This window comes from Microtus ochrogaster, unplaced genomic scaffold, assembly GCF_000317375.1.
Source record: "Microtus ochrogaster isolate Prairie Vole_2 unplaced genomic scaffold, MicOch1.0 UNK96, whole genome shotgun sequence".
NCBI lineage: Eukaryota > Metazoa > Chordata > Mammalia > Rodentia > Cricetidae > Microtus > Microtus ochrogaster.
Window position 1 is genome coordinate 136,504 of NW_004949194.1, and position 27,010 is coordinate 163,513.

Consider the following 27,010-nt stretch of genomic DNA (forward strand, 5'->3'; position numbering starts at 1 on the left):
TGTTTTCTTGGGTATCTTTGAGCGAATTATTCCTTTCCTCTACCTTTTTGCTTGTGATCTCTAATTGTTTATGGCAGTTTTTCACCTCCTGTTTAAGGTCTTCTATTATTTTCATATAATTCACTTTTGAGTCGATTTCTTCTAATTCTTCTGGAGTAGCGTGTACAATTCTTCTTATTTCAGGATCTCTGGATTCTGGTGATGTCATGTTGCCTTTCAGGTTGTTAGAGGAATTCTTGCATTGGTGCCTTTACATCTCTTCCTTCAAATGGAACCAGGAGAGGTCTGGTGTCTTGGTCTAGTCTTTGCTGTGACTGACTCTATGGGTGTATCTCCTCAGTGTAGAAGAGGGAATTGTTCCCATGCAGATGGAACTCCTCAGCACTGAAACATGGACACCTGGTAGTCCAATGACCTGTGGACAAAAGGGCAAACTTGGGGGGCAGGACGGGGTCGAGTAGAGCACAGGAGACCCTGCAGCACAAGCTGAAGGTGCCTGGGCTCCCTTATGGGGGTCCTAGAGGCCTGCCCGATAGGCAGACACTCACCACTCTGGGTGGGTAGCCTTAGTGTAGGAGCTGAAAACTGTTCCTGAGCAAAAGACCTTGCAAACAGTGCAGCCTTGGGGGCAGGTTCGTGTGTAAGAAAGACAGCCCTGCAGTAGGAGGTGGGGGAGATGGGTTTGTGCTCTCTTCTGGGACAATCCGCCCCTGGATAGCACACACTCACCTGTCCAGATGGAACTCCTCAGCACCTAAACAGGGACGCCTGGTAGCCCAATGAGCCAGAGACCAAAAGAAGAACGTGGCAGTCATGGCGGGGTCCAGTGGAGCACAAGAGACCTGGCAGCACAAGCTGAAGGTGCACGGGCTTCCTTGCAGGAGACCTTGAGGCCTGCCCTGTAGGCAGGCACTCACTGCTCTGGGTGGGTAGTCTTAGTGTAGGAGTGGAGAACTTTTCTTGAGCAAAGGATCTAGCAGACAGCAGGGCAGGTTTGGGGGGGGTGCTGGGGGAGGCTGGTTCGTGTGTAAGAAAGACAGCCCTGCAGCAGGAGCTGGGGGAGGGGAGGTTTGTGCTCTCTTCTGGAACAATCCGCCCCTGGATAGCACACACTCACCCATCCAGATGGAACTCCTCAGCACCTAAACCTGGATGCCTGGTAGCCCAGTGAGCCGGGGACAAAAGTTATCCATATGTATTTTAACATGTTGTTCCCAGCTCTGAAACTTCAAATGGCTATACATAACCAGGAAATTTAGAGAACCAGGAAAGTTAAAAGAGTTCATGGGCATAGGTGGAGTGGAGTACCTATGTTATGAAGGGGAAATGGGCAAAGGTGTGGTCTTAATTGGGGATGGGGAATGAGTGCAATATAGAGGGAAAAGGAAGAGAGTTAAATAACATAAGGATGTTGAAAAAATCATAGGGACTTTTTTATGTTTATCTAAAATTGCATAGTATAAAAGTATATAAATATAATATGTATTTCAATGAAGTTGTACTACTTGGGGTGAGAATGCTCCCCACCAAGAGTTATAGAGTTACAGAACTCACTACCAGGGATGAAAAACCTCCATACAGATTGGTGGTAGACCAAGAGGTTTCCCACAAAATATAGGCTATTTCTGTTGACCTAGAACTTGAGCAAAAGTCTTTATTGTTGAAGATATCCTGAACATATAGAACACAAGGTTTTGAGGAGTCCAGCTAGATTTGACCCAGAAGACTCCATACTGTGAACCTGGCCTTGTGGAACTTGATGTTTCTATGTAAGCTAAAATCCAAGGGAAATAATCAGTAATCCTACTCAGTTAACCACGGAAATGACCAGCATGGTATGATATCCCCAAAGATCCTAAAGTTGCATTTATATCTTGGATGTCACCAGTAGCTGTCTAATTAGAGTTGAGGTCTGCTTGACAGAAAGAAAATTATTTCTAGTATTAGACCCTAGACAAATCCATTTGGATAGTAAATTTATACTTCTTAGAGGAGAACATACTATGGCCACTTTCTAAAACCAGTATATTGTCTAGGTAAATTTTAAACCCACATACTTATACCTACAGCTAAGTGTACTTCCCATAGTCATCCAGAAACCTCTATTTGCACAGATGGAGACCAGCAAAGAAATCCAAAACTTGTCCAAATACATAAAAGAACAGACACCACAAGATGTCCAGTCACAATTTATTTATCTGTATTAAAACCCCATCATTTGCAGCTGATGGAACATCTGAGTAGAGGAGTTGGATAGATCATAAGAATCAGAGGAAACAGAATATTTATTGTGAGTTTGTGTGTTCTGTATTTGACAAGGAATTGCACCAAAGGATTCTCAACTATACAGCTGCTCAAACAAGACCTAAACACTTATAATATCATCTTATATGCCAGTGTGGATGAGGAAGTCTCCCAGGACTCCACCAAGAATTAATGAACTATAGTATTTAATGAGTGCAGAGGGAAGATAAGTATTCTACAGAGATGATCCTATAATAAGTAATCTATTCCCAAATGGTCAGTCATAAGCATATACACATGAGCAATACTAAGTAGCCCAGCATATTGTATTTATATATTTATAAATTTTAAGAACACTTTTAAAACCTGTAAAAATAAATGAAAATAAGAAAGGGCTAGAGAGAGTCAAAGAACAAGAAATAGCTGCAATGGTAGTGATCATGAAGGGAGTCCTACAGAGCATCTTTTGAAAACAGTTTCCATTTCTGGGCAGCATCATTAAGCAGTCTTCTCCAAATTTCTGTCACCAGGGAAAGGACTGATCTATAATTTTATAGGGCTAAATGGCATTTTTATATATACAATTAGTTCAGTGTATAGTAAGGGACAAGGAGCATGTCAGAGCTAGTTATAGAAAACTGGGAGTAGTCAGGTCACAGAACAGACAATTCCAACAATCTATACCATGCTGCAGGAGATGTGGTCTGATAAAGGCAGTGGAAACCTGGCCTAAACCACAGACCTTTGACCAGTTAGGACAAAGTTTCAGAGACTGTGTTTTCACAGTAGACAGTAGGTGGGAAAATTGGAGTATCACTGAACTCCTCTAAGATAGGAACTTGAGAGGCTACAATCCAAAAGGAGAGGACATAGTGGAACAGAGGTTTAGTAGAAGGAAGTCCTTGGTGAACTGGAAAGACTAAGGGATGAAGGAACCATATTGTTTTCTTTTTAGAGTTTATTATTATTGGTCATTATTTACTGAAAATTGATGTTGTCAACTATTACAGGTTGTCCCTCTAAGTGAAAATCAATGCAGGATGGGCTATCAAGATGGTTTTATGGGTAAAGACACTTGCTGCCAAGGCTAACATGCTGATTTCAATTCCTGTTTCAACTTCATGGAATTAGAGAACTAATTACCTCAATTTTCTTTTCTTTCAATAATTTTTTTGTTACTTAAAAAATACCAATCCAAATTCCCACTCCCTTCCCTCATCCAAGTCCTCCCTCTCCCTCCACAGATCCTCCTCACTATCCCTTCAACCTTAACCATGCACCCCACCCTGTGGAAAGTACAAGGCCCTCCCTACTACATCTAGGTTGAGCAAGGTTTACATCCAAAGAGAATAGGATCCCATGAAGCCAGTATATGCAGTAGAGACATCCCAGTGTCACTATCAGTGGACCCCTCAGTCTGCCACAGCTGTCAACCCCCTTCAGAGGGCCTTGGTTGTTCCCATGCTTATTCAAACCCAGTCCAGTTGGAGTTGGTGAGCTTTCATTAGTTCAAGCAAACTGTCACAGCGGATGACCCCCTCATGGTCTTGAATTCCTTGCTCATACTCTCACTTCCTCCACTCTTCAATTGGAATCAGACAAATATTTTGGAGCAAGGGGACAGGCAGTAAAGGTGGGGAAAAGGGGGGTTGAAGAGAATTTGAAGGAATGGGACGGTCAAGATGGAGAAAGGACAGATATGACAGCAAGGAAAGAGATATCTTGATTGAGGGAGCCATTATGGAATTAGTAAGAAATCTGGCTCTAGAAAAATTCCCAAGAACCTACAGGGATGAACCCAGCTGAGACCCTAAGCAATAGAGGAGAGGGTGTTTGAACTGACCTTACCCTGTAGTCAGACTGATGATTATCTTAAATATTACCATAGAACCTTCGTCCAGCAACAGACGGGAACAGAGGTAATAACCCACATCAGAGTACTGGACTGAACTCCCTCAAATTTTCTGACCTCCATATATACACAGAAGAATTTTATTACCCATACATTGATGTATGCATGAGTAAACACACACATATTCTTTCTGTCTCTCTCTTCACTTCTTCCCACATATATAAAATGCATAAGTAACTGTAGATTAAAAGTCAAACTATTGAATTAGCCCATTTTGTTATCTACTAACATGAGATTCCTGTAATTAGTGCCATAAAATCTTCATTTATTCATACACAGACGTTTGAGCCTTTTACAGATGCTAAAACATTCCAAAACAGTGGGGACAATTCTGTCCTCCCAAAGCCCTACTTGCAATGGACCAGATGGCAGACAGCCATCTAAAAATGAATTAAGAGGTTGACTCAAACCAAAAAGGGAACATGGAAGAAAATGAGAAATGAGGGTTGGAGAAATGTCCCAATTTTTAATAGTGCGTGCTTTTCTTCCAGAGTACTCGAGTTCAGTTCCTAGCACCTATATGAAGAGGATTCAAAACCTCATCTAATACCAGCTTTGGGTGATTCTCTACAGATCCTGGGCATCCACTAATCACCAGGGCATCTCCTTCTGAAACTCTACATGGAGAACCCTGGTGCAACGTGGCACAGGCTGTTAACCAACTGTTCTGATGGGCTTATGAGGTATCACAGGACAGTCATGATCCCTAAGGGGAGGGACAGAGACCATGGGTTCTCCTGATGACTCTATGTCCTCAAGTATTCAGTCAAGCAAATTCTCTCCTGCAGGTAAGTAGTAACAGATGGTGGTGATCTAGACAGATGTCCTGTCCCAGTGTCAGGGCCTTATTCATACTTGAAGCTACCTTATCACCATGGTAACATCCATTAACAATGTGTGTTATCACTGGAAAGGAGACAAGAAAACAAAGTGCATACACCTGTCCCACAGGCCATGGGTGATGACAGACAATCTGTCTGTGTACAAGCACGTATCCAATGTCTTTTCCCTGGAGGCCTTCTCAGATGTATGTGGAGCATGAGTGGCTGTTTTGCAGAGAAGTCAATCTTGGCCTTGGCCATTGGCAACTTGAGGAGATGTCTATTCTATGAAGTGAAAGCAAATGGAGAGTTCAATTTTACTCTAGATCTAAACTGCTCACCTCTGGATAATATTTGCCATATCTCAGGACTTCAAAGCCTACGTATTGTACAAAGAATTATGTGTTTTCTGGTATGCTGCCATCATTTCTTCAGAAAGGCAAAGGACAGGCACTGATTTGTTCCTTCCTAAAGATCCCTCATCAAACGCAGGGCCCTCTCTGTTTAGGGAGTCACTGATTTCAAGCAACGTTGCTCAGGCTGTTAACCAACTGTTCCGATGGGCTTATGAGGTATCACAGGACGTCTTTAAGAACTTGCTTCCTGGTCCATATTGGTGGCATGAATGGCTCTGGCTCTTTAAGGAGGTCCTGTTACAGAGCACTTAAATGGGGTTTGTGAGCAGAGTGCTACAAGTTGCTTAGTTGTGACATAGACCCACTGTATCCCTGGAGCTGGGAAGAAGAGCATGGCTCACAGAACTGGTGGTGAATTTACTTCTGCCATGTTGGACTGGGAGGAGCTCAAAGGCAAAGCTGCAGTGTTAGTCCCAGCTATGCTGCTTAGCACTTTAAAAAGCACTCTGGTCAAAACAGCATTATAGATAAATAGGGAAGACAGATTCAGATGAAAAAAGATTTCTAAATGGGTCACAGTGTTGAATACATGGCCTTAGGAAAGAGAGAGAAGAAAGAGTAAGACAGTCATAGATAAAAGGAATAAAAACGATAAAATTAATATTAGAAAGTAATAGAGTAAAAAAGCCATGGATTATGTACACTATTGTGAGTTTTTTTGAATTTTTTGACTGTGAATGAGCTAAGTATAGAGAGACATTTCATAGTATGTTATGATTCTTTGCTCAGGCTTGATGTGGAGGGAGGAGTTTGGTCTTGCCTCAACTAAATATGCCAGACCTTGATGACTTCCCATGGGAAGCCTTACCCTTTCTGAAGAGTGAATGGGGTTGGTTGGGGAAATAGGGAAACTGGGTGAAGGGAAAGAGGGGGATTGTTTTTAGTATGCAAAATGAATATAAAAGAAAATGGTGTAAATACAATAAGCATGTAAAAAAATTCAGAAAAAAAAACTTAAGAGCTTTTAAAAGGAGTGAAAATAAGAGAGAGGTAGAGAGAGTGAGAGAACAAGAAATAGTTTCCATGAGACTGACCCTGGAGGGAAACCAAGAAGCTTCATTTGAGAGAGCACTCCCCATTTGTGGGTGTCAACATTTAACAGTCGTCTCCAGATTTCTGGCACAAGGGAAGGTTCATATCATCTATAATCTTATAGGGGCAGAGGTAAGTTTCACACCACATGTTTAATTCAGTGGAGTGTATGTGACAAGGATCATGGAGGACTCGGATGCTGTAATCTAAGAGTAGTCAGGTCACACACAGACAGCTCCTACATTCTCTGTCCTACAATGAGCTGCAGGACATGTGACCTGCCTAAGGCTCTGTGAACCTGGACTGGAGCTGCAAACCTGTGTCCTAACACAAAGTTGCAGAGACAATGACTAGACAGTGGATGTGAACTTGGAGTATGGCTAGAATCTTCTAAGACAGAAGTTGGAGAGGGAACTAGGTGTTTGCTCTTTTAACCAAAAGGGAGATGGAAGAGAGGACAGAGTTTCAGCAGCAGGAAACCCTTGGTGAACTGGAAATAGTAAGAGGAGGAAGTTCCAGATTGTTTTCTTCTTAAAGTTTTTTTTATCATTGGCATTTTTTTTCCTGAAGACTATATTCTCAACTATGGCAAGGACACACTCTAAATGATAATCAGAGAAGGGTAGACCACTAAAATAGCTCATTGGATAAAAACACTTGCTGCCAAGGCTGTCATGCTGGTTTAAATCCACAAACACAATTTGGTAGAAGTAGAGAACCAGCTCTCTCATGTCATCTAAGCTCCATATATGTCCAATAGCATTTTCTCATAATACACTGATGTATGTGTAAGGAAACACACATATTCTTTCTCATGCAGATGCCTAAAATTCATAAGAACCTGTAATTAATAGTCAAACTGTGGCATTTGCATATTTTCTCATCTACCAACATGAGATTCCTTCAAATCCAAGCAATTGTATCATCATTCAAACACCCATTCATTCTAACCCCATGGAGGTTGAGGATGGTAGTCTTAGAGCACGTACACGAATGTCAGAATAAAACTTACCTGTGGGGGATAAATGGTCAAAGTCTCTCGGAAGGCTGAAACTGTGAGAGGGCAATTGGATTGTCACTTATTCTGTGTCACAAATGATAAAGGACCCTTTGAGGGTATAGTCTGGAAATGAGTGACTGCATCCAAAGTTGACCTATTTAGCCTGAAGGTTCCTCATCACTACATACAGAGAACTAGAGCTGGGACACTCAGCAACTATTGGGTTTTGACACAGGCCCAATGCAGAGATACCTTGGTTGACAAGGGAATAGTGTTTTAGCCCGAGCACATGCACCTAGGCACAGATCTGAGAAATAAATGGCACAGGAGGACTTCTCTTTCCTACATAGGCTTAGAGTGATAATGACATGGGCATCTCAGACTCAGGCTCAGTGTACATATGAGAGTCCAGTGAGGATTTTTATGTGTTGTGCTAGTGATGAATCAATGACTTGTGTATGCAACATGAGTACTCTTCTATAAATTCAACCCAGCTCTGATTAGGACCTTCTCAATGAAGGTAATAAAACAGATACTAGAGCCTGCTATACTCATGGATTTTCCTATTTCTTTGCAAGTACCACATGTGGCTTTCTTTAGTTTGCTCCATGTTGTTCAGATAATCTGATCATAGCCCTCTCAGATAATCATTCATATCCAGCATCAAGCCTCAACATTTCCTGCAATATTGTCTCTCACAAGCATAGTGTTCTTGGTTTATCAATGGAGAAGCACAGATATCCTGCAAGGAGCTCTTTATCCCCAACATCATTAATAACACGTGAGGATCCTATATCTCCCTTGTTGAGAACTCAGCATGGGTGTCCATAGGACCAAAGTGAAAACACTACAGGTCATGGGAAGTGGATTCCTGAAATGAGAGCATTGAGCTATGAGTGAAGACTTGGTTTTATGGACAGACACAGAAACTAACAAAGAGTCTGTCATGATCATAAACAAATGCAGTTATGATTTGTATTCCAGTTATGAGATTCCAGTTATGATTCTTTCTTCTTCCCTTGCATCTCTGATTTCTCTTACCTTACCTTAGACTGATATTGTCACACATTACAAACCACATTACAACTGGTGGGTTCCTCAAGGAGGGTGAAACTTTCCAGGTAGAGAGGATTTATGTAAGGTCAAATATATTTTTCTTTTGTCATTAACTCATGCATTCTCCTCCCCCATTTACTATCATAATCTCAATGATCCAGAAGGAACACCCAGAACTTTGAGCCATGTTTCTGTTCCTTTACCCCAGGTGCTTCTAGATCCTGTCTTGTCTCAGTTGATTCCTATGGAGCCAGAAGAGTCAGGTGATGAATGTGCCTGGGAGTCCTGTCCTGTGTTAGGATGAAACTTATGGTTTACTGCTCTTTCATTAACTCTTCACAATGTCTGTGGTGGAGATCACAGTGTCCCCGAAATCAGTATCTGGGAAGTTGAAAAAGAGACACTCAGTGTAGATGTTTGTAGTTGTACCCTGGCTCTGGTATGACACCATCACATGTGATGACCATGGCAAGCAAAGAGGAACACACACTTGGAAAATGGGGAACTTTCTATGAAATCTTCCTATTGAGGATGATGACTTAAGACTTTGAGTTTCCTAGTTAGCATTAACTGTCACCCTGAGAGTGCCCAAAAATCACCTTAGAGGGAAAAAGAGTGTAGAGACACAGGCCACACTATTCAGAAAAACACATGCATGATCTGCCTGCCTGCGGAAATGCAACACTCCCTAGAGTCTGTTCCCAAAGACCGATCCCATACAGTAAGCTGTACCATTTCATCAACACTCCCTAGAGTCTGGTCCCAAAGACCGATCCCATACAGTAAGCTGTACCATTTCATCAACTGCACTGCTGTTAGGCCCTGTTCCTATTTCTGGCTGACTTCCATTTCTGAGACACAGGGCACATTAATCAAAAGAAGATTTGCAGGCTACACCATTAAGAAGAACAAAGACCTTCTGCTGCACCAAAGGTAAAGCTAACTTCCTGAGGATGAGCATCCAACCTCAACAGAGACTCACTACTAGATCTGAGAAAATAGTGGAAAAAGATTTTCCAATCAAACCACCTAAGAAGCAAGCTAGTGTAGCTATCCTAATATGTAACAAGATAGACTTCAAATAAAAATTAATCAAAAAATGGAAAAGGACATTTCATATTCATTAAAGAACAAACCCACCAATATCTCAATTCTGAACCTCTTTACCCCAAAAGGAAGATAATCCACATTTGTAAAAGTAAAATTACTAAAGCATATATATTACACATTGAACCCCATACACTAATTGTGGTAGACATAAATACCCCACTCTCACCAATGAACATGTTGTCCAGACATAAAATAAACAGAAATAAAGAAACTAACAGATAGTATGACCAAAATTATAATTACATATTTACAGAACATTTTACCCAAACACAAAAGAATATACCCCTTTCTCAGCATCTTAACACAAAAGAATATATTTTTTTCTCAGCATCACATGGATCATTATCCAAAATTGGCAATACTTTGTCACCAAAGCAAATCTCAATAGACACAAGAAAATTGATATAATCCCCTGTATCTTATCAGACCACCATGGATTAAAACAGGGTTTCAACAATAACAGGAACAATAGAAAGCATATAAACTAATGGAAGCTGAAGAACTCTCCATGGAATTACAACTGAGTCAAGGAAAAAAATAAAGAAATTAAAGATTTCTTAAAATTCAATAAAAATGAATGCAGAATACATCCAAAGTTATGGAATACAAGGAATGTGGTTCTAGGGTGAAAGTTTATAGCACTAAGTGTCTTCAAGAATAAATTAGAGAATTTTTATACTAGCAGCAGAACAGCACACCTGAAATGAAGATCAGATGAACAAGTTAAATAGATCTTTACCACACAATGAAATAGAAGCCATCATTAAGTCTTGCAACCACAGAGGCTCATTTATAGTGATTTTAGCACAGAATTCTACCAAGTTTTCAAAAAAAAGTTATTACCAATACTCCCCAAATTATTTCACAAAATAGAAACAGAAGGAACATTTCCAAATTCTTCTTATGAGGCCACACTCACCATGATAACCAAAACACACAGAGACACAATAATTAAAGAGAATTACAGACCAGTTTTTGCATCTATGTCTGTAACATAGATGCAAAAAATACTCTCTCACAAACATAATCCAAGCACACATCAAAAAGATCATTCAATATTATCTAGTCAGTTTTACCCAAGAGAAAGTGAGATGGTTCAACTTATGAAAATCTGTCAAGGTTACCCACTATATAAACAAACTGAAAGAAAAAAATCCACATGATCTCATTTGAGGGTGAAAACCCCTTTGAAAATATCTAACACTCCTTCATGATAAATGTCTTGTAAAGAAAAAGGATACAAGGGACATATCTAAGAATAATACAGGCAATATACAGCAAAGCAATAGCCAACATCAAATTAAATGGAGAAAACCACTAAATCAGGGACAAGTCTAGGTTGTTCACTCTTGCAATTTCCATTCAAAAGAGAACTTGAAGTTTTAGCTAGATCAATAAGACAACTAAAGAGGTTCAAGTATATATAAATTGGAAAGGAATAGATCCACCTGGAAAGTCAAAATAGGTAAGATCACCTTACAAAATCGGGAGCTTGCAGGTTGGAAGAGAGGGCGGGTGGATGGGAAAGAGGAGGGTAAAAGTGGAGGAAGGGAATAAGACATGAAGGAATGGGATAGTCAAGATGGAGGAAGGACAGGGATGAGAGCAAAGAAAGAGATATTTTGATTCAGGGAGCCATTATGGGACTACCAAGAAACCTGCCACTAGAGTATTTCCCAGTAATAGATAAGATGGCCCCAGCGAAGACCCTAAGCTATAGAGAAGGTACCTATACTAATCTTGTCCTGTAGTCAGACTGATGACTATCTTAAATGTCACCATAGAATCTTCATCTAGCAACTGATGTATCAAATAAGACAATCATTCACAGAAATTTACAACCTGACTTATTTTGGTTGATTGAGACTGTATTTTATTTATTGTTGTTTTTTGTTTCTTTCTTTATTATTTTTATATCCTGATCAGTTTCCCATCCATCCTTTCCTCTCAGCCCCTTTGCCATATTTACCCCCTTACCACTGATCAACCAGTCTTTTTTTTATGCCAATACAATATGGTTTTATTACTATAGCTCTATAGTAGAGCTTGAAAGCAGGGATGGTGATAGCTCCAGGAGTCCCTTTATTGTACAGGATTGTTTTAGTTATCTTGGGATTTTTGTTTTCCATAAGAAGTTGAGTGTTGTTATTTGAAGGTCTGTAAAGATTTGTTTTAGAATTTTGATGGGAATTGCAATGAATCTGTAGATTGCTTTCGTTAAGATGTCCATTTCATTATGTCTATCCCATCAACTCATGAGCATGAGAGATCTTTCTCATCTCTGTTGTCTTCTTCAATTTCTTTCTTCAAAGACTTGTAATTAGTTTCATAAAGGGTTTTCACTTGCTTGGTATCTTAGTTAAGGTTTCTATTGCTGTGAAACAAAACCATCACCACGGCCACTCTGATAGAGAAACATGTTTAACTGTAGCACCTCACTAACATGTTCAGAGGTTCAGTCCACTATCATCATGGAAGAGAATATGATGGCATGCAGACAGACATGAGGCTTGAGAAGTAGCTGAAAGTCTTACACCTTTCAGGCAACAGTAAATGATTTGTCACAAAAGCAAACCTTGAGTAAAAAGCCCACCACCACAGTAACACACTTTTCAAACAAGGCCACATCTACTTCAACAAGGCCACACTTTGTAATAGTGTCACTCCCTTTGGGGGCCATTTTGTTTCAAACAACAATACTGGGTTATTGTTACATTAAGATATTTTCCATTATTAGTGGATACTCTGAAGGGTGTTTTAGCCCTGATTATTTTTCTCAACCCATTTATCATTTATATACAGGAGAGCTACCAATTTCTAGTTACATTTTAATCAGCCACTTCACTGAAGGTATTCATCATTCCTAGAGGTACTCTGATAAGAATCTTTGGTTTTGGTTATGTGTACTATCATACTATCTGCAAATAGTGATACTTTGAGTTCTTCCTTTCCAACTTCTCTAGGGTCATGAGCTATAGGTACATTATTCTTTACAGCTAGTATCAATTTATGAGTAAGGACATACCATATTCATCACTCTGGGTCAGGGTTATCTCACTCAGAATGTTTTTTTCTAGTTCTATCCATTTGCATGCTAATTTTAAGATGTCCTTTTTTCCTGCTATGTAGTATTCCATTGTGTAAATATGCCACATTTTCTTCATCCATTCTTCAGCTGAGGGACATCTAGGTTGTTTGCAGCCTCTGGCTATTACAAATAATGCTTTTATGAACATAGTTGAACAAATGTCTTTGTAGTATGTTTGAGTATCCTTTGGACATATGCCCAAATGTAGTATTGCTGGGTTTGAGGTAGGTCAATGGTGTGGTGTGCATACTTTAAATTTCCAAATTCTGTAAAAAGGAACATATCCATCTACCTGATTTTATTCCTTTGTGTGTCTTTTTTATAACTTTTCCACTCCATCCCTCTCCCAACTCCACCATCCCATTCCTTTATGTTCTTGTCCTCCATTCTCCTCATTTATGACCCCTCCACCCCCAGTTTGGCCAGAAGATCTCATTTATTTCCCCTTCCCACGGTGATCAATGTATCCCTCTTTGGGTCCATCTTATTACCTAGTTTCTCAAGGTTATCATTGTGACTAGGTTACCATTGGCTTTATATCTAGTATCCACTTATGAATGAGGGCATATCATGTTTTTCTTTCCAGGACTGGGTTACCTCAATGAGGATGATTTTTTTTTCTAATTCCATTTAATAACCTGTAAACTTCAGGATGTCATTGCTTTTTACAACTGAGCAATACTGCATTGGGTAAATGTACAAGAGTGTAGATAGAAATTTCTGTCTCACCTGGTCCTGAAGCCAAAATAAACACACAGAGGATTATATAAACTACAAACTATTTAGCCTCTTAGTTCAGACTTATTATTAACTACCTCTTACAACTTAAAATAACTCACAATCCTTATCTATGTTTAGCCATATGGTATGGTAGATTTTCTCACTAAGGCATTCTATTGTTGGGGGGTTAGTTGTTGTGTTCAGCCTCGACCAGCAAGGAAGACGTAACACCGGAGCTCTTCTTGCTAGCAGTTTATTCAGGACTTTTTTACAGCAATCTCTCTCTCTCTCTCTGCCTCTCTCTCTCTCACTCTCTCTCTCTCTCTCTCTGGGCAAACCTCTCCCAGCCCTTAAAAAGGCATGGGCCGCCAACCCCAGATTGCCAGGTGGGCACTGCCCATAGGTCCACTCATATGCAAGCAGCTGACAATCATTGAGTGATCAGGCCTTAGCCATACTAGGAGTCAGGTGTGGCTCCATGCAGCTCTTTACAGTTAGTTTACTTTTTTAAAAAAGAAAGCAAACTATCTTTTTTCATTATACATACCTATCCTAGTTCCCACTCCCTCCCCTCCTCCCATCCCCTCCACTTACCCCTCACAAAACTCTACATCTACTCCTCAGAGAGAGAGTAAGACACATAACTCTGGGGAAGTTCCAAAACCCTCCCTACTATATCTAGGCTAAGCAAGGTATCCATCCAAAGATAGTAGGTCCCCAAAAAGTCAGTACAAGCAGTAGGGATAAATCCTGGTGCCACTGCCAGTGGCCTCACAGTCTGCCCCAGCCATACAACTGTTACTCACATTCAGAGGGTCTAGTTTGATCCTATGCTGATTCCTTCCCTGTCTGACTAGAGTTGGTGAACTCCCATTAGCTCAGGTAAACTCTTTTGGTGGATTTCCCCATCATGGTCTTAACCTCTTTGCTCTTATTCTCACTTCTCTCACTCTTCAACTGAATTTTGGGAATTCTTCCCAGTGCTGCACTTCAGGTCCCTGCCTCTGTTACCATCAGTTTCTGGATGAAGGTTCTATGGTGACATTTAAGTAATCATCAATATGACTACAAGGCAAGGCCAGTATGGATACCCTTTCCTCTATTGCTTAGGGTTTCCTCTATTGCTGGTGTTAGCCTTGTAGATTACTGGGAATTTCTCTAGTGCCAGTTTTTTTGCCAGCCCCATAATGGTTCCCCAAATCAAAATATCTCATTTCTTGCTCTTGTGCTTTATTTCACTTGAGGATTCTTATTCCTTGGAATTGAGCATCTGCCTCTTCATGAGGCAAATTCCAATGCTATGATTCTGGAGTAATGATGCTCATATCCTCACCTGTGTCTAGTAATCCTTCAATTATATTATTATTTATACAAACACTTTGTACATTTATACCAACAGCTTTGGTCTTTGATAATTTATAGAAGTCTGCCAAAATACATATTTCCTATTTTCTATGGGAGTTTTTGATTAATCCTTCATGTCTATTCCATCATCCAGAACAATATAGTTTTTTTATAGTAGGCACTGAATTTTTTAATTTTCCTGGTGAGAGATGTTGTCCACAGTGACTGGGAATGACTGGACCACGCTTGACATGTTGGCCCGCAAGAGGCCTCCCAAGGATTTTCCTGATAGCATCAGGTTTCCTTGTCTGTCTTTTGTTGGCCTACAGTCATTGGTCCAATGTTGGATTTTACCATACCTCCTACATATTCCAGAAGATTGATACCGCCTATTGTTGCCATTCCCAGATAACACATTATTACTAGGAATTCCTTGTCTACAATTCCTTTTCAGATATCCTATTCAACCACAATTAAAACGTTTGGCATTTTGCAGTCTCTTCATACCTTTGAAATTTTTTTCTCCTACTGAAATCTTAGTATTATATTCAAATGGATCAATGTTCAATGTATTCATAATTCATTCATCTACTGGTACTGATATAACCTTTAAAGGCCCAAGTATCTTTTTGTATTTGAAGTTGTCATTTTCAAATGCCAGATGTTCAATAAGTATACATCTTGATTCTGGGTCTGTTACTCCTACTTGTACAGCCTTAGTTAATCTTTGAAAAAAGTCACTGAAATATTCCCCCTGGCCCTGTTTAACCCTGACATATGATTCAATTCTCTTTCCTATTTCTTGAATGCTGTTCCAAGCATTTAAAGTCTCTGTACAAAAGGACAAGGTGTGTTCATCATATTGAGCCTGGTACTTAGAATCAGACTACTAGCCCTTGCTAAGAATTTGATCTTGAGAAGCCTCAAATCCTTTTGCTTTTCCATGCTGTTCTAAAATTTTTGCCTCTTCTTGCCAATAGTTTTTCCTTAGCAGCTGGGGCCCATTTTCTAGGACCACTGAGATTAATTGAAGCCAATCATGTGGGATAACATTATTGCTTGAAGCCAACATTTTCACCATTTCCCTGACAAATAGTGAATGCAGGCCATGAGACACTATTGCTTGCTTAAGTTTATTTTAAGATGACTCATACCTATATAGGTTTCCATGTATATTCTTTGACTACGTTAGGATATTTTGTGCCAGATGACTTCTCAGAGGATATTACTGAATAGGCAGCCAAAACTCTAAGTCATTCTAGAATCTGGCACATACTGATGAAGCTTAATCTTGTACTTTTCCCCTCTGCTCATCAGTTTAGATATCCTCAGTCTTTTCAAATCTCTCTACCACTGCCTTTTATAAAGTCTGAATCTCCTGTCTAGTGTTGTGTTGTAATGCCCTCATTGAGATTCCAAGGTATGAAATTTGTCCAGTAATGATAACATTTCATCATTGAACATAATTTTGATCAGTTGCATATTGACTTTCTGGAGAGATACCTTATCTGTCAACCTACCATAACTTTTCAACAGATTCCAATTGTTAAGTTCAACAGCACAAATTATTTGAGATAATGTCTCAGAACCCTTCGACATTGGTTGGATTTTGTCTGTCAAATTATGTTGATGGAGCTGCTGGCTGTGTTCCTGCCGCCCCAGCTCCCAGCCGCCTGGCTAGCTTATGCACCAACATAATTACCTGGAGACTGTATTCATTTAAACACTGCCTGGCCCATTAGTTATAACCTCTTATTGCCTAGCTCTTACATATTGATCTAACCCATTTCTAATATCCGTATTGCCACTTGAGGGTTGCTTACCGGGATGAGTCTAACGGACATCCATCTCACAGAGGAGAATCATGGTGACTGCCTGACTCGGCTTCTTTCTCCCAGCATTCTGTTCAGTCTACCCCACCTACCTAATTTTCTGTCCTATTAAAGGCCAAGCAGTTTCTTTATTAATTAACCAATGAAAGCAACAGATAGATACAAGACCCACCTCCATCAAAATTAATGCTAACCTTTTCATTATTATTAACTTTTTCAAGTAGCTGTTCATTATTATTCTGTAAAGACTGTATAATTTCCAAAAGTGCCTCATTCTTGGCTCTGTTATCAAACTATTTTCTAAATGACATAATATGAAAAGCAAAAGTAATTTCCAAAATCAAATAAATGGATGTGTAAGTAAAATCACATAAGCCTTTCAGAATTTAATAACAACATTATTAAATTTCTGAATGGTAATATTGTCTGCCATTGTATAACTTTCATATTTATTAATTTACTTACTGCTGTTGGATTTCAATAAATTGTTATAGGTGTAATAATCGTTACTGACCAACAAATGTTGGCATGGAGACAAGATTAGTGGTGGCATGGGACTGTTTAAGCCACTTTGGTTTTGTGCATTGGTGCCTGATTAAATACTGACAAATATGCTTTCCTTGACAGATTTAGAGCAATTAAATAAATTCTGTGCATGGAACAAGGAACCCAGAACTCACAAGCAGGGAGCACAAACCAGAAGCAGCACAAGTTGCTGCACAGCAGGGAATGTGGTGGGTAGGGGGAAGCATGTGCAATCCTGGTAAATTGCCAAGTTGCTACATGGTAGCTCTGCTGTGGCTGTGGCAGGGTTTGGCAAAAGCCCCTTTAATAGGTGAAATTAAGCCAGGTGGACAGAGGTGGAAGACCTTCTGAGTTGTAGACCTTTGGGATCTTTTCTGGGCTATCCCCATAGGTGTAGATTTGGGATTCACATGGGTGCCAGATGATGATGGAAGTTACAATGTAATTCCACACTATCTCAGAATTACATATAATAAAGAGTATTTATTTAGGGATAGACTCACAGATCACAGCCCTCTGCACAAAAGGGGAATAGGAACTGAATCCAGAAGCTGGGAGAGTAAACAAGCACGTGCTTTACATCGGAATGAATCGTATAAGAGACCATGCCCAAGTGAGCTGGTATCTTAAAGGCTACTGGTTGAAGGGATTCCTACAGTACCTCTGGATTTACACTGCTTCAAACTTCAGTCCAGGATTTCACAGGAGATATCTGGAACCGAGTCTAGATCCATAATACAGTAGAAGGAATTAGGAGTCCTGAAGAGCACAGTGATCAGGATGACAGGCCTTGAATCCCACCTATGCTGAATGTATCAGGGTATTTCATATTTGGCTTCTTGATCATGCCTGCTATAGACCTAGTCATGGGATTCTAGTTCTTCTAGTGCTCTCCAGGGGGTGATAGATTGGCATATGCTCAATGCTCTGAAAATTGTTTCTCTGAACATACTGCTTTCCACCTCATTCCCTACTAATCTTGAGCACCCTCCCTAGACTCTTCTCTGACCTCCCTTTCTTTGTCTGAGAACACCTCTGTGCTTGGGGACCATGAAGTTATCCCCTGTTCTGTCATCTCTCAAAGAGGAAGGCAAGATTAGCACCTGGGAATCATCTAGGAAAGGGCAAAGGTGACTCAGGAATATCAAAGCAGACATGTGCACACCCAGCACATAATGTTCGAGTGTAGTCTTAAAACCCTCCATAGGAAGAAGAAGCTCATAGTCCCTTTGTGAACACACAAATAACCTCTTTTCTAACACTGACCACATGAAACTCATCATACAACTGCTACTGGGCTTCTCTCCTGGATCACTAATTTGATTGGTGATATCAGTGTTAAAAGGTTGATCTTCATCCCTAGTCATCACTCAGCTGATCTTTTTTCAGCTCTCAGAGATATTTCTGTCACATTCCTGCAGAGATTAAGTAAATACTTCATTCCCAGAGCATTGAGAATACAGGGTGGATTGGGTGCTCAGGTTGGTCTCTGTATCATAAAGGACACATAGATATGATAGAGACCCCCTGTTAGGTGCTGACAGATCCAAGGCAAGGACACAACAGGTGTCAGCCCTAGGATGATCCATTGTTCTCTGAGGCCATGGGGATGCTTATCAGCATTGTTGCACAATTGTGTCTTGGTGAAGGAACATAAAAGGAAGTTGTGAAGGATGCAGGGCATCACTGAGAGTGGAAGGGCTTGAGCAGTGCCTTGGACTCAAACCCCACCACTCACAGCCCATTGGATTATGAGAAGTGCTTCTTTCTGAGAAGAATCTCAGCCCAGAATTAGGAAGAACACCAGAGCCTGTGTTCTATGTCGCAGATGATGTTGTTTTTCTTAGAAGGAAGACAGCAAGTAAGAAGTTTGATGGAGGAGTTCTCAGTGCTTTTCTGCAAGGGGTGTGTCCTTTGGAAGGGAGTTCTGCTCACAGGTAAGAGTACTCACTCCCTGAGTGTGTGGGGAGGGGCAATCAGAGGCAGGATGGAGTCTCCTAAAGAGGACAGGATTTTGACAGAGAAATGAAGGTTTCTGTTTGTAGTTTTGGCACTGAAGGTAAAGTGAAGGACAGAGATTCAGAAGCCTGAAACTCTCAGGGGAAAGGATGTGGTAATATTAAGAGAAAATCCTAGAGGACTCCATATTCACAGTGATTTTCATTGATTGCATGTTCTAAAGACAACTGTTCCCAACCATGAAAGTATGACTCTTCAAATAGAAATCAAACAGGGGATGGTTAGCAAGATGTCTCAGTGTGTGAAGATATGACAACCTGAAACCCATCCTCAGTGGCCATACTGTAGATGGAGAGAACAGACTTCTTTTTGCTCTACTCTGGCCTCCTCCTTGGTGCTTCATGTATCTACACATGCCCACTCTGGCACATGTGCCTGACACAGATTTGTGGCAAATATTTTCATATGTGCACAAGGAGACAGCAGCCTTCACAAAACACGCATATATTTACATAAATAAATCTAAAGTCATTTATTTCACACTTGAATATATTTATTGTCAAAACTCCAAATCTAGAAACTATGAAGATAAATCCATAGAAAGACACATTTCTCTTTTCATCCTTCTTTTTTTTCCTTTAGCCACCTGTGTCTGAGTCTTTTCTAGGAACTGAACCTTCCAAGGCATCTGTGGCTTAGCCTTTTCATATAGATAGCACTTTGGAGGCAGAGTAGGTAATCTTTGATGGTTGAAGGCCAGCCTGTCTACAGAGTAAGTTTTAGGAGTCAAGGTACACATGGAAGAGACAAAAATATCATAATGTGAAGACTCCAGAGGAGAAGATCTGAGAGGCAATACTCCTTTCACCAAATACTTTCTGTGAGGAGGGATATGAGGGATATGGGACACAGAGTGAAATCTAGGAAGACACCTGAGAAGAGAATTCCAAAGAGAGCTACTGACACACTCAGACAACTCTGAGTCAATGGCACTCATGTTGCTCATGTCTACCAAGGAGGGTGGGCACAACCCTACTCATACACCAATAATAAGTGATGCTCACACTTGTCTAATATTAATTTTTCTCAATTTTCTTTTAGTCTCCCTTTTAACCTCCTGGCACCTGTCCACTGCTGTCCATATAACTACTGAGTCAAGTCGAGTGGTTGAAGGAGAAAACATCCTTTTCCTTGTGCATGATCTACCAGATAATACTAAATCCTTAGTCTGGTTCAAAGCTCTAAAAAATGTGACAGAAGAAATTGCAGCATATGCACTGCCCTACAATTTAAGTAGGCCAGGTCCTCTGTACAGTGGTAGAGAGACAATATATCGCAATGGATCCCTGATGATAGAAAATGTCAACCTCAAGGACACAGGATTCTATATTCTACAAACCTATAACAGACGTAAAAAAGTCATATCAACAACAACCATGTACCTCCAAGTGAATGGTAAGTGATTCATTGTCACCTCTGTGAACTGGGTGAGATTCATTTCACTGAACATAGAGAGGAGAGTGGTCTGTGCCTACTATCCCTATGAACTGTGTTGCCATCTCAGGGTTTGAGCATTTATTTCAGGACACAAATGGTGTAGAATAATGACAATAGACTAGAATGCTTCATTTGATTTCACTTTGCACACATGTAGATGCAAGGTGGGTAAAACAGCCAAGGTTATCAACCTTTCTACATTCTAGGGGCTCTTACCAGGAATGTTTCCTTGAGAAAGACCCTGAGGGAATCAATATTGTACTTGGTTGAGGAAAGCATGGGTTCCTCACAGAGATGTGATCACTAATATGCTCTGCTTTCAGACCTCTGTCCCAGACTCAACTCCAGGTATTCATGAGAAACATTTTACAAGTGTTGAATTTTGACTCCCTGATGGCAGGGAACAGTGCTCCCTACTAGTCAAAGTCTTGTGATGTGTGGAACCAGGCAGTGCACTCTTGTGAGAGCCTTGACTAGCATACATCCTTTGGCCATCTTCTTCAGAGTCAGCAGGCAACATAGATCAACAGATATCCAGGCCATTATCTAACTCTCCTGTTGGGTATAAGATATTTCACATAAAGTTTATGGTCCCCAGTGAGAGGATCTTGTCTGACAAGTGCTTGTCCTCTGGGTTTAGCTCAGGGAATTGTCTCCTGCAAGCAAATGGCTACAGGCTCTGCTGATATGACAGCTTCCCAGACATGAGCTGTAGCTCTCCCAGTGATCATCAGGCATGAAATCAGGACACACATGGACTGATAGAAAGTATTCACCTGAATCAGGCACTTACCCTGGTGCCTGGATTCAGCCCTGTTTTTCAGATATGGAAATCATCGTCACAGCATTCTCAGACCTACTGAATGCTTAATGTTTCTGCCACATTGCCAGGAGACCATGTTCTGTTTTTCATTTTATGTGTTTCCTTTGGGAAATACAAAATATTCAAGGGTAATCAACTAGGTAGATGTTCAAGGTATCTCAGAAAGACCCCTGAGCACATAGGCAGATCCATTACACAGCTCAGCAAATAGAGGAAGTGGGAACATGGTCTTGAAAATTTTGGATCAGATGAAGGAGCTCAGAATCTTTCTCCAGGAATCAGGTCACCTCCTCTCACATACCCAAGATGTGAGACTCCTGACACATTCTGGGTCTTTGATCTCAGTCAGAACCCAATCTGATGGTAGCTCCAGGGAGAACAGATTTGTTCTTTTACCTACACATCACTCACCTGATCCCTTTCGAGCCTCAAAGGCAGTTTTTTCACCTTCCTGCTGGGAGCAAATTCCATGTTCCCAGAGCAATGAAATCACAGGGCAGACTAGGTACCAACCTGGATTGTGCAGATTTTTCCCATTTTGATTCTGACAAACCTTGGCCAAGGTACAGCGATTGTAGTTTCAGGGTCAGCTGCTATTATCTCATGTCATTACCCTTAAATTTCACTGTGTTCTAGGGTACAGAAACATAAGCAGACAATGGGAAAGGCACACAGGGCAGTATTTAAACTGGAGTGGCAGAGCACTGTTTTGAACATAGACCCATCCTCGGCCCATTGGATTCTGAGAGGTTCTTCCTGGGAAGAGACTCAGTTCACAAGGGGGAAGGCTAGCAGAGCTCTGGCGATGTACTGGAGCAGAAGTACCTCAAAGGGATGACAGATCAACCTACTAAGACAATGGAGGTTCCCACTGTCCTCCTCTTCAAAAGATGCACCACATCTCAATGCCTTCTGATCACAGATAAGGAGACCAGGAGTTGATAGTCTGTGTGAGGAAAGGACTGCCTGACTACTGTCTGGAGTCTCCCAAGAGGCACAAGGATATGATAGGGGTTTCAGTGTTTGTAGGGGAGAAGATACAAAATGGGAGACAGGTTTAGCATCAGGATTTTCTCACTGAATATTAAGCAATAATGGTGGGGAAGGCATTATTCTTACATGAAGTTAGTATTCAAGAGAACAATATTCTGAGAACTGATGCTGGTAGGTTAATGGCCTAGAAAACCATCAAGCTGGTTTGGATCACTAACATGGTTCAATGTAGATAGGCATTTGCTTCATTCTCTGACTGAGACCAATGAACAGAAGTCCTCTGACCTCCACTTGAGCTCCACTTAAGTACTGTATCCTGTATCCACCCACATACACTAGACTAGCTGTTACACTACTCACACACAATATAAGATCTAAACAGGTGTAAAGATAACAAAGCAAATAGCATTATCCAATACTGTATCCCTAAACTCATAAATTTCTTAAATAAATCCAAGGGATTAAAGGGTTCTAGGAAATCATTCTGTCATTTAGTCTCCACATGTATATGATTATTTTTTCTAGGAATATTTTTTTTAAAATGCAATAAAACTCATGGTTCTTATGATATCCCAGTTTGAGTAGACTTGAAGTATAGAAAGCTAGAAGGTGAATTCAGGTGTTGTCTGAAATCCCAAGAGGAACACAACAAAGTCAGAGAGTGAAGACACAGGGTCTGTAGGGAAAGAAGTTAGTCAGGCATCACCCCAACACCAATTCACTGTAAATGTGAAAAAGGATCTGTTGGTAGTAAGCTGGGGCAACATTGACAACTGAAGAAAGAGAGCCATATAGTGGAAGTGATGAGTGTAGAGACATTGAAAACATGAAGGTTATGTGCAGACCTCCATCAAGTAGGACAGGAGGACACTCAACCACAAACCTGGTACAATCAGTGGGCATTGCTTCTCAGGACATGGGACTTCATCTTTTTAAATACAAAAGTGCCTATATATATTTAAATCTCTTACTTCCTTTCTAGCCTTCCATTGGAATTGTGGACGTCTCGCTACCTCTGGCCAGCCCACTATTGAATCAGTGCCATCCAGCGTTGTTGAAGGAGGAAGTGTTCTTCTAATTGTTCGCAATCCCCCAGAGAATATTATAGCATTTGCTTGGTTCAAAGGAATGGTTGTGTTTAAGAGCCAGGAAGTTGCCCGATACATAATAGAGAAGAAATCAACAGTATGGGGGCCTGCACATAGTGGCAAAGAGACATTGTACAGGGATGGATCCCTGTTGCTTCATGGTGTAACTCAAAAAGACTCTGGGTTTTATACTCTAGCTATTCTGAGAACAGATATGAGAAGTGAAGAAGCACATGTGCATCTCCAGGTAGACCGTAAGTGATTCTTTGTGATTGTTCACTGCTGGGTGGGGCTTAGGCAGAGGGCTTTCATGGCTGGCCTAGCCTCCTTTTCTCTGCACTGTGTCATCATTTGAGCATTTAGTGCAGAACACACCAGTAGAGACAAATGGCCATGGATCAGCTTTCACCTTCAGAATCAACCTGCATCAAGGGAGATGTCAATGGGAAGTAACTCATCTTAAAACGTGAGAGACAGCACAGTTTCTTTGGACTCTAAGACAAGGCAGTCCTTCATCCATTCATCTTTCAAAGGTTGCACTAAAGCAACAGAGGGGATCATTTTTCTAATGCTCTATTATTACATCCTATCAACTCTTATAGGGAACAATGGTTTATATCATTCATGTCAAACTGGGATATTTATTAGCTCCAATTTGAGAATGTCATAAATAAAATCCAGGAACTGGTGCAGAGACCATGTAAGAGTGCTTCCTCTTGGCTTGCTCTTCATGCTTGCTCAACCTGCTCTCTTATGTCACCCAGGATTCTTAGCCCATGGCATGAGCTGCCTGCATTTGTCTGAATCCTTTTATATCAATCCCCAATTTAAAAATGAATTATAGTTGTGCTCACAGCCTATCTGATGGTGGCATTTTCAACTGAGGCCTTGTCTTGCAAAAGGACTGTATCTTGAGTCAACTAGACATAAAACCAGCTAGCCTGGTATCTAAGCTTTTGAAAGACCTAAGTCTGCCTTGAAAACTAGACAGCACTTAGTCTCCAAATAGTCCCAGACCTAGGGGCTACATGACAGAGAAACAAGTACAGCTATTAGATGAAGACAGGGGTTGAGTATTGCCTTAGAGTAAACTGAAGAAAAAAATCTAGAAAGTGAAAGTTACAGGCCTGTTGTGTTCAGGTGAGGCATCATCTCATACCCCAGTTTGCATTATTTGAGCAGTATCTGCCTGAGGGCACTGAGGAATTAGTCATGTAGACTCCCAGGGGGACAGTTCCATGGGGATGAAATAACACTTTCAGGGGCACTTTTGGAAAGGAGGAGGCCATGTTTCTGCCCTTCATTATGTGGGATAGACACCCACCCCCCACACAAACACACACAAACTTGCAACTCTAGCTTGAGTGACAAATCTATCTGCTTAAGGTGGAGGTCAGAATCTTTTCACCAATACAAGGATCCCCATGTGATGACTTTTTGTCTTTTCCCTTTCAGCCTCACATTCTCTGTGTTGCAACCCTCTCACTCCTTTCCCACTCATGATCCAACCATTGCCTCCATATGCTGTTGAAGGGAATGATGTACTTCTTTACGTTCATAATCTTCCAGAAGATCTGCAAGGCTTTGCCTGGTACAAATCGATATATAGGGGCCATGTCATTAAAATTGTAGAATACAGCTCAGCCTTGTATTCTCTCTCTTGGGAGCCTGAATACAAACCAAGAGGGACAATGTACAAAGACGGATCCCTGATGCTCCTGAATGTCACTGAGGAAGATGCGGGAATGTATGCACTAGCAATTTTAAACAAAGATTTCAAAATAGAAGAAGCCTACGTGAAATTTCATATATACAGTAAGTAACTCTCTATGGTCTCTAGTTCCTGGGGGTGGCTTATTCTACTTCATACACTGAAATACCAGGATTGGACTAGGCCTGCTCTCTCTACCACTGCATTGTGTCCCCCAATTGTGGTTTGGACCCTTACAGCAAGACACACATGGGATAGATATACAGCAATAGATCGAAACCCTCAGCTGCCCATTCCCTGCGGAGTGGAGGACTCATGCTGGGTAAACTCAGCCCCAGAATGTCAGCATCCCTTGGAGCACTCCTGATGCACATGTCCCCAGAAAGACTCTCTGGGAGTTAGGCAGTCCCAGGCTGGTGACACCATGTGTTACTCATAGAGAGCACCAGGATGCCATGACTCTAAAACTTGGTCCCTAGTGGCCTCAAAGTGACACTGGGGAGCTTTTATAACTGTTTAAGTTTCTTGTAAGAACTGGCATGAACAAGGCTTTACTGACTGTTCAAGTCATGGGACTGACTGTCTTCTAGAGTATAGAATCATTTTTGTATTGCCATGACAGCTGCAAGCTAGGTAGGTCACCTGTGTATCTCCTTCTCCTGAGGCTCAATTGACAGGTGTCTGGGTCATTATCCTATTGTTCTGATGGACTTATGGGACTTCACAGGAAGGGCAAGACACCAAGGTAAGAAACAGAGAGGTAGCTACTTCTGATTCCTCCTTCCCCTGCAGGAGTCCAGCCTAGGGAATTCTCTTCTGCAGGCAAATAATAACAGATGCTGTTTTTGTCAGCAGCTCCCCATCCCAAGGCCAGACCATTGCTCATAACTAAGCTTAACTCATAAACACAGCAATGACTACTCACTGTGTGTCCTTTTATGAGGAAATGGAGACACAGGAAACAGTGCCTGAATCATGTCACATGGTCCCTAGGTGTCAGATTCAAAGCACAATATATGTCTGTACTCACAGCTCTGAATTCTTCCACATAGAAGCTTTATAAAGTATGAACTAAGGAATGCCTGGTTGGTTTCTCTGGACTACTGTCATTTGGGACCCTTTTCTGTTTCTTCACAGAGAATGTGACACAGCCCTTTGTGCAAATCTCTGATACCACAGTCGCAGGACAAAGATCTGTGATCTTCTCCTGCATTTCACCTGACACTAATATCTCTATCCGTTGGATCTTCAATAAGAAGAATCTGCAGCTCAAAGAGAGGATGACTTTGTCCCCAACAAAGTGTGGACTCAAAATAGATCCTGTCAAGGATGAGGATGCTGGAGAATATCAGTGTGAGGTCTTCAACCGAGTTAGTTCGAAGATCAGTCCCCCAGTGAGCCTGGCCATCATGAACGAGTGACCACACCTCTTATCCTACTGCAGAATTGGGGCATTTTTTTTTATCAAGGGTGTACAAAATAGAGAAAATTATGTGCTGAAAATGATTAGTTGTACTCAGGTACAACTAGCATTACTAGTATGTAATCATGGGATACATGAATGTACAAGGGAAGGGCAGAATTTAAAGTGAGGATGTCTTAAAAGGAAAATAAAGATATCAATATGTTAACCAAAAATTCACAGCCCTTAAGGTTGTGGTTCAAATATATAGCAATCCATCAGAATTTATGTCACCTAATTTCAGAAACCCTCGAAATTTGGATGTTCTGAATCTTCTGTGAAAATGTGCATTGTTTGCATAGAGAAAAACGTCCTCTCATATGCTCAAATACATTCCCTGTTTACCCAATTCAACTAGGCACAATGTTGCCTGCACA

At 40.9% G+C, this 27,010-nt stretch overlaps 1 protein-coding gene across 1 annotated transcript; it reads left to right on the forward strand.

The window, feature by feature from the left end:
- The first annotated feature begins 4,883 nt into the window (after positions 1 to 4,883).
- On the forward strand, positions 4,884 to 26,592 carry LOC101987674 (pregnancy-specific glycoprotein 22-like). The gene is made up of 4 exons (XM_026777980.1): positions 4,884 to 4,944; positions 20,161 to 20,514; positions 24,916 to 25,275; positions 26,309 to 26,592. Exons 1-4 carry the CDS (start codon positions 4,884 to 4,886, stop codon positions 26,590 to 26,592), a joined length of 1,059 nt encoding a protein of 352 aa, XP_026633781.1.
- Positions 26,593 to 27,010: the final 418 nt, after the last annotated feature.